This window comes from Chrysochloris asiatica, unplaced genomic scaffold (genome assembly GCF_000296735.1).
Source record: "Chrysochloris asiatica unplaced genomic scaffold, ChrAsi1.0 scaffold00048, whole genome shotgun sequence".
NCBI classification, from domain to species: domain Eukaryota; kingdom Metazoa; phylum Chordata; class Mammalia; order Afrosoricida; family Chrysochloridae; genus Chrysochloris; species Chrysochloris asiatica.
Genome location: NW_006408566.1, coordinates 6,517,415 through 6,529,706, shown reverse-complemented (window position 1 = coordinate 6,529,706; position 12,292 = coordinate 6,517,415). Strand labels below are relative to the sequence as shown.

The 12,292-nt window shown below is 37.1% G+C and overlaps 1 protein-coding gene across 1 annotated transcript in view; it reads right to left on the bottom strand.

Moving 5' to 3' along the window:
- Nucleotides 1-12,292, bottom strand: part of WDR78 (WD repeat domain 78) — a 122,145-nt gene that overhangs the window by 82,178 nt on the left and 27,675 nt on the right. The window contains exons 4-6 of the mRNA XM_006862498.1: nucleotides 8,164-8,345; nucleotides 5,362-5,474; nucleotides 3,273-3,429 (exon numbers count right to left, since the gene is read on the bottom strand). Of these exons, the coding sequence (XP_006862560.1) occupies nucleotides 3,273-3,429; nucleotides 5,362-5,474; nucleotides 8,164-8,345 (452 nt within the window). The remainder of the gene's footprint in view (nucleotides 1-3,272; nucleotides 3,430-5,361; nucleotides 5,475-8,163; nucleotides 8,346-12,292) is intronic.

Genomic DNA, 12,292 nt, shown 5'->3' with positions numbered 1-12,292 from the left:
TTTTCACTGACCCTCCACATTTCCAAGCATGACGTCCTTCTCCAAGTACTGGTCCCTCCTAATAATATGCCCAAAGAATGAGAACAAATCTCATCATCCTGTCTATTCTTCTCCTAAGACAAATTTGTTCTTCAGGAAATCCATGGTACTTTTAATATTCTTCACCAACACCATAATTCAAATGCATCAATTCTTCTACAGTATTCTTTATTCATTGTCCAACTTTTGCATACATGTGAAGCAATTGAAAATACCATGGCTTGGGTCCAGTGTACATTAGTCCTCAAACTGGTACCTTTGCTCTTTAACACTTTCAAGAGGTCTTTTGTAGTAGATTGCCAAATGTAATATGTACAATTGTTTTACTTCTTGTCTGCTACTTCCATGAGCATTGATTATGGACCCAAGCAAATTGAAGTCTTTGACAACTTCTATCTTTTCTCCATTTACCATAATGTTACAACATCACAAAACCTTTTTTTAAAATATAAAAATGTCAAAATGTGAAGAAGCTATTGTTTTTCAATATATCCTCCATCTAAGTCTATACACTTCTCAAGACAGCATTTCCATCTCTTTAGCCCTTTGATGAAGAATTCTGCACTCTTCAATTTATACCAAGTCAAATGGCATTTTGGGCCTCCTTGAGAGACTGAAATAGTGTCTTTTCAGTGTTTTTTGTTTGAGAAACAAAAAGGTGTCTGGAGGGGCAGGGGCAGTGATTTTGGTGGATGAGGTAAGGCTTCCCAACGAAATTCTCATAGGACAACCTTACTACCCTCAAAAAATGAGCAGGTACATTGTCATAACGGGGGGGGGGAAATTTCCTAGGTGTAAATTTCCTGGCCTTTTTCTCACCAATGAAGTTTACCCTTTTCTAAAAACTTCTTTCTAATAAGTCCTTGTGATTGTCTTGTGCCCTTTGAGAAAATCTATCAAGACACCCAGGTGAAGTCCCAAAAAAAGGTCACCATAATCTTCTGAACTGGCCTAGCAGATCCTCTCAAGCTATTATTATGATTGAACTTTTATTATTAAAATTATTAAGGCACCTTAATATGGCACTGTGGCTCAGCACTGGACTGCAAACAAGAACGGCAGCTCAAACTCATGAGATGTTCCTCAGAAACCCTATACAGGGTCACTATGAGTGGGAGCCAACTCTACAGCACTTAGCAACAACAATGAGACAAAGGGCCCTGGTGTGACGCTGTAGGATAAGCACTGGACTGCTAACCACAAGGTTGGCAATTCAAACCCAAGAGTCGCTTTTGCAAACCCTATACAGGGTGGCTATGAGTCAGAACCCACTCTATGGCACACAGCAACAACAATGAGACTATGACTGAGTGTGTTACTACTGAGAAAGCTTGTCTGCAGCCATCCACTGATCTCAGAGATATGTTTAAACACATTTTGTTCAGAATAAATTTGTGTATATATGAACTGGAACCCTAGTAACGATATTTTGCTACTTACTTGCATGTGTGATACACACACACACATTTTTTGAAAAATTTCCCCCCAAAATCAGACTAATTTTGATAGCTTCTTAATATGAATCATTTCTTTAAATATTTCACACTTATTTTATACTCTGACTCTGACACCACTGTCCATAGTTCTCAAAGTCTAGATTTATGGCTTGTTAATTTTACTATTTACTATTTACTCTCACTCATAATACCTTGTTTCTTTGTTGGTTTTGTATTTTTACCAAACTCCACCTAAAGGAACCTTAATGGTTTAAACTGTGTATCTTCCTGTATAGATTTGTGTTTGTTTCTGAGAATAGCCAGGATAATCGATGGCACTGTGGGTTAATGCACTGAACAGCAAGTCGGTTTGAACTGCAAGGTCAGCAGTTCAAGCTCCTTGGAAACTTTATACAGGGTAGCTATGGGTCAGAATCGACGCGACAGCACTTAACAACAACAACAACAACAACAACAACAGTACCACTTCAGAGTCCTTTGAGGGTAATCGTTTAATATGTTGTTGTTAAGTGCTTTCAAGTCAGTTCCAAGTCTTAGCGACCTTGTATAGGTTTCCGATGTTGTTAAGTGCCTTACTCCGAGGCTGTAGGAATTTCTTTTTCAGTGTCCTCAATCTGTAGGAGCCCATGACTTATTGGTGGGTTCCAGAATCCTCTGTTAATTACTAACAATTTTTCATAGCACACACCCTCTTTTAGAACTTTCTATAGCTTACCGCCCTGTCTCTGGTTACAGCTTTCCTTTCCTCTCTGATGTCAAATCACTTTTCTCTTTGTTTTCTCCTTTCTTCGTTTGATCCTAGAAGCTTTTCCTTATTTCTTATGAGCTTTAAAAAGTAGTATTCAGGATTTAATTGTACAGCAACACAAAGGTCCACCAATATATATCTATTTTGCTTTAGATTTTATAGTCAAAATAAAACTCTAGCCTAGTTTATATTTGAGTAGGGATTGCTGTTGTTGTTGTCAAGTGCCATCAAGTTGGTACCAACCCGTAGCATCCCTGTATAGGGTTTTTGAGGAGCAGCTGGTGAGCTTGAACCTCTGACCATGTTGTTCAAATGGCTTTGCAGTCCAGCGCATTAAACCACAGCGCTATATCAGGTATCCTGGTAGGGATACTGCTCCAAAATTTAGTGAAATTTCTTTTAGTACTATGACTTACATCTAATTGATATTTGATGCTAAGTAATCTGAATACTTGAATTAATAATATACTTACATTCACTGTTGTTTTTGTTGTTGTTAAGTGTTATTAAGTCAGTTTCAACTCATAGCAGGACTGTATAGAATTTCTGTGTATCAGCTGGTGGGTTTGAACCACCAATTTTGCAGTTAGCAGTCCAGTACTTATTAATATAGAAAAATAGAAAAGTCTGTTCTATATTGAATTCAATTATTTCTCTATATCCTCTTATTAAGTTTTAAACATAAAAGTCAGTTCTTTCTTTTAAAACTGATAATTTTATATGCCTAAAATAATATTTGAATTTATATAGATTTTTTTTTTAGCTTCTCTTACTTCTTGTATTTGCCTTATTAGTTTGTCTACCTTTTTAAGATTTAAAAGCTTCATAAGATTTAAGAGATTTTCCTCTAGAAAAATACAACACAACATAAACACATTACTTAGCATATCCACATACTTTTACTGGGCACCTGCATCCCAAACATTTATCTAGGAATTCCAAAGAACCTTTCACAGACACAAGAATAAGAACCACTGATTTAGCATTTGAGTTACAAAACCAACATAGACAAACTGAATCATACATACTTTACTTTCTCAGCTTCTTCAGACTCCACAGAGACCATGACTGTCGGCAGGTCAAACAATCTCAGTGTTTCTGTTTCTGTGAGTATTATCTCTATGGTTTTTTCCAAGTCTTCTTTTGTTACAACTTTTTCAGCTGTTGTCCTCACAACTCGTAATTCTAAAAGACATGACTTAATAAAAATCACTTACTATTATTTTCAATGTATCTTTTTCCTCATAGTAACTGAAATGCTATGATGGATCATATTTTGCAGATGACTTTAGACAGTTAAGATGAAAGTGGGAATATATAAGACCAGGGAAGTCTTTGGTGAAATTGTTTACTTTTCTGATAAATGAAGAGGATGTGACTGGTTCTCCTCTCCCTTTATTCTGCCTGTATTCAACTTTTAATGTGGATATAAGGACTCTTATATAGATATATTTAAAATATATATATCCTTCTCCCCTGATAATTCTCATAAGCACTGGACTGCTAGCCTCAAGGGTGTCAGTTCAACCAGCTGCTCCTCAGAAACTCTATATAGAGTTGCATAAGTTGGAACCAACATATGCCATTTAACTATAACAACAATGTGGATATAATGTCCAGAGCTGGGAAAAATATTTTGAGATCATGATGCAAGAAACAAGAAGTAAAAGTATAAGAAACAAGAATAGCATAAATACCAATCTAGAGTCTGACTTAATTGAATGCAAAAAATTCAAAGCTAAAATCTGCCTGTTAATTTTAAATCTGAGAAAAACAACCTTTATTTGCTTAAGTTACTGTTGGTTGGATATTGCATTACTTATCAAAAGCATTCCTATCATTTACATCTCATAGCACCAAAAAGAAGAGTCCAACAAATATCAACTTTCCAACCTTATCCATACGTTCACCTTTATCATCTCAAATGAAAGGTATTCTTAGTGTGTTGTTGTTGTTGTTGAGTGCCATCGAGTCGGGTCCGACCCATAGCGACCCTGTACAGGGTTTCCGAGGGTGTAAATCTTTACGGGAGTAGAAAGCCTCATCTTTCTCCCGCGGAGTGGCTGGTAGTTTCGAACCGCTGACCTTAAGGTTCGCAGCCCGATTCGTAACCACTACGCTACCAGAGCTCCTTTTGTACTCTGAGCCAAATGACCCTCAAAAAACTACCCACTTCTTCCAAAACTTTATATATATATTTTTAACTGTGATAAGTATGTAAATAATAAAACATTTGACAACAAATAATGGTGATGGTTATACAACAGGATGAATGTTACTGAAACATACATGTAAAAAATGTTGAAATTTCCAGCATTCATTATTTCCTTGTTCTTATATTTTCACTTTCATAATCATTTGCATTATCTTATGCTTTACCCTCTTCATGGTTTAGGCTTCCCCTACTTCTTTTAACAGATACCTTTTCATCTTTTAACACCTAATTCAAATGTCAATCATATTCTCTGTGAGGTCTTTTTTTAGTTCAGAGGAATAAATTACTCCTTTCTAAATATTCCCATATATCCTACATAAGTCTTTTTCTGACATTGATCACACTGCAAGGAGGGTTATTTACCTCCATAATTACATGTTAGAGTATGTCACTATAGGATAAGCATTCAACCTCGAGGTTGGTTTGAACCATAAGTTCGGGAGTTCAAACTCACCAGCTGCTCCTCAGAAACCCTATACAGGCTTGCTATGAGTTAGAACTGACTTGATGGCACTTAACAACAACAACAGTTATAAACTAGGCGTTCTAGTGTGGCACTGTAGGATAAGCTCTGAACTGCTAATCACAAGCATACCAGCTGTTCTTCCGAAACGCTATACAGGGTTGCTATGAGTTCGAACTGACTAGGCACTTAAAAACAACAATTATAAGTTGAACTCTTTTAAAACAGGGCCAGTGGCTCCTGAGGCTGGTTATGCAAATGAAAAGAATCAAGTTGAGAACTTAAAAAATATATATATCCTCTCCCCTGATAATTCTCATGTACATCAGTATTTCTAAATCATTACCATATTCTTTTGTAATCAATACTTGATGTACAATAAGTGTATTTGGTAAGTCATAATAGAATGCTCCTGAAATAAATGAGTGTTTTTTATTACCTGTATAACTAACCAGTCTTTCTCGTTTATAGGATGGTTCTTCTAAATCTTCTGCTATTGATTCAATTGTTGATATACTTGACTTAGAAATACTACTGCTTCCCAAAACTGACCTTTAATAACAAATAACATTGCTTATTTATTTAGATGTCCTTATATGCAATTAAAACAATAAATTAAAACACAATCATGTGAAGAAATCAAATATACTATAATAATATAAGAATAAAGTATATCATATCAGAAAATACACTATTACTATAGCTGATTATATACTATTTAACAGAATAAATAAAAAGTTCTTCTAAAATCCTAGTATGGCACTGTAGGATAAGCACTGGACTGCTAACCAAAAGGTTGGCAGTTCAAACCTACCAGCTACTTCTTAGAAACCCTATAAAGGATTACTATGAGTCAGAACCAGCTCGGCAACACAACAAACACTGAGTTAGTTTTTAATGCTCTTTTTTCAAAAATCATGATTTGGTTGATAGTTTATAGAGGAAATTGGTTTTCCATTCAATAATTCATACACATTTTATTTTGAGACATTGATTAAAATCTCCGCAGTATAAATAGTACTCTTCCCACTTCCTCCATGTGTTTACCAGTTCTCTCCATCCTTCTTTCGTTTGTCTGCCTGCCTCTGAGCTTTATCTCTGTGCAGATGCTATCCTTTTCATGTTGTATGGTTGATTGTTCTGAGTGCAAACTCCCAGGTGTTTACCATTCATTTTAGTTGCCTCTATCTATTGTTTGACTGAGAGTTGAGGGTGAGTTTAGTTCCAGGCTTGAATTGCATCTAAAGGCCATTGTGTAGGAGCTAGACCAGTTTCCATCAGACCAGAAGCCTGGGTTTTTTTTAAAGCATTATTATTTTGAGTTTTGTTTCACATTTTTCTCCTGCTCTATCCAGGATCTCCTATTGTGATCTCTTATAGAGTGGTTAGCCTTGATATCTTGTCACCATCTAGTTCTTTGGTCTCCAGGTCATGGAGACTGAGGGTTAATACTCTTTAAATAGTCATGTTTAGTGCATCTTGGAGGTAAGTAAGACATGGCAAGCCTATGCTTAAAGTCCTTCAGCAGATTTCAGTATATTTAGGATAAAACCAAAAAATCTTAAAAATTCCAAAAGCCAGTCCACTTATCCATCCTCATTATAACTATTTCTCTTGTTCTTTGCTATAGCTACATTGTCCCTACCCCACCCTTTAAAAAGTATATATATTATTCAGACTTGTGAAGCTCTTTCTCTCTTTACTTCAGGACCTTGGCTGAAACACTCTCCCCTTCATTTTTTAACCTGATTTCCACTCACCCTTCAAATTCCATTTCTTATATTTTAGAAAGGTTCTCTGAAATTTTTATTTCAAAAATATTTATGTAGTAAGCTGGAAATCAATATTTTGAAGACATCAACAATAATTTCTATACGCATATGCATTTAACATTATTCCATGATATTGCGTATTTCTTTTTTTCTCTATAACACTAGCTGCATTCTCAAAAGGGTTGTTGTTGTTAAGTACTGTAGAGCCAGTTCCAACCAATAGTGACCCTGTATAGGGGTTTGGAGGAGCAGCTGGAGAGTTTGAAGTGCCGACCTTGCGGTTCAAACTGGTCTTGCAGTCCAGCGCATTAACCCACAGCCAGACTGCAAAGCCGTTTGAACTGCAAGGTCGGTGGTTCAAACTCACCAGCTGCTCCTTGGAAACCCTATACAGAGTCGCTATGGGTCGGAATCAACTCGACAGCACTTAACAACAACAACAACCACACCAAAAGTGTGGTTGTTGTTGTTAAGTGTCATCATGAGGGTTCTGACCCATAGCGACCCTGTATACGGTTTCAGAGGAGCGGCTGGTGAGCTTGATCCGTCAATTTTGCAGTTCAAACGACTTAATTGGCTGAGCCTTTGTTTTGCAGAGTACTTACTACTCCATGCCTTCTGTATGCAAATTTGGAGGGAGGCTCTCTAGAGCAGCAGATAACATTTGGTATTACAATCCAAGAGAAAAGTCAAACCCTAGCAGAACAGGGATTTGCGTGAGAGATTAAGGGAAAAATGGAAAACCTTCACTTCCCATAAAAGAAAGCTGAAGAAAGAAAACAAACGTCTAATTGGAATTTGCAACTATTAACTCTGTATGGGCGGTGTGATGTAAACCCTAATCTTTTGGCTTCTCAGGAAATTTTGAGTAAAATCTATGTTGTTCACATAGCATTTGGTGTGGTGGTGGTGGTGTGCCGTGGAGTCGGTTCTGCTCATGTTGTTGTCGTTGTTGGGTGCCATCAGTCCGCACTGACTCATAGCGGCCTTATGCACAGCAGAACAAAACATTGCCCGATCCTGGGCCAATATCACCATTGCTGCCAAACTTGAGCCCACTGATGTCGCCACTTTGCCAATTCCCCTGCACAGGGTTTCCGAGGCTGCAAATCTTTACCGGAGCAGAGAGCCTCATCTTTCTCTCGCGGAACAACTGGTAGTTTCTAACTGCCGACCTTGGGGTTAGCAGTCCAATCATAACCACTACACTACCAGAGCCCCTTTAAGAGAGCAGAAAGCCTCATCTTTCTCCTGTGGAACCGCTGGTAGTTTCGAACTGCTGACCGTGAGATTAGCAGCCTGACTCTAACCACTAATGTAGAACTCTAAATCTAACTAAGAAAGAAGAGGGACAAGGACATAGCACGCTGGGATGATCAAGCAGAGCTGGGAGACTGGAAACAACTGACATCTACGATATCTAAATGCAGTTTAAACATGAAGCTGATAAATATGATTAAAAGAAATACCTTGTAAACTGTCCTAATAAACTTGGGTTCATCGTATTCTGATAAAAGCTATAGGAAGATACAATTTCCGATGCAAGTGATCCTTCTTGTGATGTGAGTATTTTATTTGGCTTTGCTGCACCAATATGATCTGAATGGTAGAGCGGTCGTGGAGTAACATCCACTCCGTTTACATCAATCACCTGTAGAAAATGGTTATTTAAAATAAAATGGAAACAACAGAGTTTCAGAATCAGAGTTCCTATAAAACAGAAATAAATATGGTAGAGAGGATATAAATATATTCCCAGGCTATGAAATATGAAAAGTTGAACTACTAAGACTTTATACTTTTAAAAGTCTACTTATTTCATTTTGGCTTTTTTTTTTTTATGTTTTATTGTGAATTATGTGATAGTTTACATGGGAGAACATTAGTTTTACATTCATCCTATCATATATTGTTTCATTGCCATGGTTACAATCCCTTCCATGCATCATCAACCAAAAAAAGGGTATACCCTAGAAGCCTGCCCCCCAGTCGTCAGCACACAGCCCTTCTCCCTCTATGGGTCTAAAGTCCCCAGCTGCTCCATCTCTCCACTCCACGTCATCCTCTCTGCCTTCATCTCAGGCATCACTGCTTCTCTGGGTAGGGTCCCACTCTCCACTCTTTTCCCTTGATGGTCCCAGGGACCTCAGCTCCTAGACTGCAAAGTTAATCACTCCCTTCCTTGCTACAAAAGTCTACCTTTACATTTACAACCCTCACAATCAGTCCTGATCACAGTTATTCATTATTGTATCACTAGAGACCTATCCCACCTAGACAGATTAGATGCTACTCAGTGGAGATTCTTCCTTCCTCCACGCCCTCTGGATCTAGTTGTAATTTTTTTAAACATTTTTTAAATTTTATCTACATTTTAAAATTTCAGAATTAGAATAAAATTAGATATAAAATGCTCCACTTATTATTTAAAGTCTGTAAGATCGTAGCCATTATTCATTTTGTTTATTTTTCTTTTTTCATAATATCATACGTTTTTAAAGTTTGTTAATCTTTTTCACAGAAATAAAATCTGACTTTTGTAAACTTCTTGAGTGTATGATTTTTAAATTTCATTAATTTCTGTTCTTTCTATAATTTGCCTTTCTTTGAGTCTACTTTGTATTCCTTTGCTAACTTCTTTGTTGTTGTTGAGCGCCATTGACTTGGTTCCAACTCCTAGCGACCCTGTATGGGGTTTCCATAGAGCAACTTGTATGGGGTTTCCATAGAGCGACTTGTGAGTATGAACCCTCAACCTTTTGGTTCAAACCAACCTTGTGGTCCAATGCTTTATCCCACAGAACCACACCATAACTTCCTAACTTCTTTAGATGGCAAAACGTGCAGACAGTAAAATGCATACTTTTTTTCCCTCTAAATATTTTTTTTTATTAATACAGTGATTTGTGTACAAAAATTCCTTGTTAGACCTGTCGAGTCAGTTTCAACACATAGTGACCTCACGCACAATAGAAACATAAAGTTCCTTAGTACCTAATAAATAACTCAGGGTAGAAATGTTCTCATTTGCTCCATATGTCCAGCTACTATATTCCGTAAGAGCTGTATTTGAAACAATGGTTTGGTGGTTAAGTGAAACAACCTTTCTCCATCGTTCTCCCATTTTCTTTGTTCACTAATGGGCAATATAAAACTACTGCATTAAACAGTAACTCATAGGTTGTAACATGCTTTCATCTTTACTTCCTTCCTCACTGTAACTGAATAAATAACTCGATCTAGAGTGTGTCACTGTAAGGCATATTGTTATTGCTGACAACTTGGCTCTGACTCACGGCGACCTTACATGTAATAGAATAAAATGTTGCCTGGTCATCATGCCCTTTCTCATGTTTGAACCCATTGCTGTGGCTATTGTGCCAATTTATGTCATTTTGTGTTTCCCTTTTTTTGTATAACCAACCCTGATGTCCTTTTTCAACAACTGATTTGTCCTTATGATATGTCTAAAGTAAACAAGACAAAGTTTTGCTTTTAAGACTGATCTAATCTTTTTTTTTTTTTTTCATGGCGCTGTGGGTTAATACGCCGGACTGCAAAGTCATTTGAACTGCAAGGTAGGTGATTCAAGTTCACCAGTCGCTCCTTGGAAACCCTATACAGGGTCGCTATGGGTCATAACTGACTTGACAGTATTTAAGAACAACAATGGTATATTTAATATTCTTCACTAACACTACAATTCAAATGCATCAATTCTTCTATTTTAATTGTCCAACATCCTCATGAATTATTGTTGTTAAGTGTCACTGAGTTGGTTCTGACTTTTAGCGACCCCATAAAGGGTTTCTGAGGAGCATTTAGTGGGTTTGAACTGCCAACCTTGTGGTTCACAGTCCTGGTCCTGTGTTGATCCTTGGTGCCACACCAGAAGTCATGAACCTTAGTTACTAAAATGACATTTTTGCACAGAGCATATCTCCACCAAACACCAAACCCACTGCCATTGAGTTGATTCTGACTCATAGCAACTCCATATACTATTTCAGAGACTGCAAATCCTTATGGCAGCAGGTAGCACAATTTTTCTCCTAGGCAGTGGCTGGTGGATTTGAACTACTTATCTTTCAGTTAGCAGTCCAATGCTTATCCCACAGCACCATCTCTTTCACTCACTGCCACTGAGTCTATTTAGACTCATAGTGATCCCGTGCAGGGTTTCTGAGGCTGTAAATCTTTATGGGAGTAAAAAGCCCCATCTTTCTCCCATTGAGTGGCTTGGGTTTGAACTCCTGATCTTGTAGTTAGCAGTCCAGTATTTATACTACAGCTCCCCCAAGGCTCCCTCCACAGCATCATATAGGTGTTTACATTCTTTCATTCTTTTGCCTGTTCCCTCATATGGTAATATTATTCCATGGTCTGAATTTCAGATTCAGAGGAAGTAGCCATTTCACTTAAGCCTTAAACTGAAAACATACGCTCCAAATCTATATTCCCCAAATTTTTCTCTAAGCAACACTGAACCTGGATCCAACTGATGGTATTTCGTTTCTACTTCATTGTGTCCATTCTTCTGCAATAACCTCACAAAGGAGATTCCTGGGTATTGAGATATAATTTTATTTTAGGTATAACCAAACTATAACAATTGTTGTTGTTAAGGGTTGTGGAGTTGGTTCTGACTCACAGTGACCCTGTATAGAGTTTCTAAGAATCACCTGGTGGATTTGAACCTCTGATTTTGTGTCTCACAGGCCAGTGTTTCTCCTACGCCATACCAGGAGCCCAACTATAACAATACCACCCACAATTTCAAATATAAATAATATACAAATACAAAATAGGAATTATTAATGCAACATAAATATCCCAATCAAAGATCTAAATGTTATTTATTACATACCCAAAACCACCTCAGACCCAGGCCAGTTTGATCACTTATATAACTACAATGTGGGACTCCCTGGCATCTTGATGAATGTGTTATTTGAGAATTAGTTATATAACTCATTTAAAAATATATTTTACTGTGTTTAGTGAAGATTTACGTAGCAAATTGGGTTCTCATTTATCAATTTCATTACATATTATTGTGTGGTGCTGCAGAATAAGCACTAGACTGCTAACCTCAAGGTCAGCAGTTCAAACCCACCAGCTGCTCCTCAGAAACCCTATACAGGGTTACTATGAGTTGGAACCAACTCCATGGCACTAACCCACAAGAAATAACAACAATGCATATTATTCAGTGGCATTGGTTACACTTTCAAATGGGTGAGCATTCTCTCTATTTCCAGTCTGATTATTCTGTTTTCCATTAATCTAGCTTCCTGAGTTCACCTTACATTTTCAGTTTTGCTCTACAGTGAATGTTGGCCATTAGATTTCAATTGGATGACTGATTAGAGAAGCACAGTACTTATGTGTAATATTACTTATTTTATGAGTATAACTCATTTTTGATATACCCTTTTTTAGAAATTATGGTTAAAATCATTAGAACTTTCAAACCAATCAGAGTGGAAGTTTGAAGTTTAGATGTTTGTCTTCGGAGGCAACTGTGTGTGTGTGTATATTTATATATATATTATATGTTGTTGTTGTTAAGTGCCGTCGAGTATATATATATATATA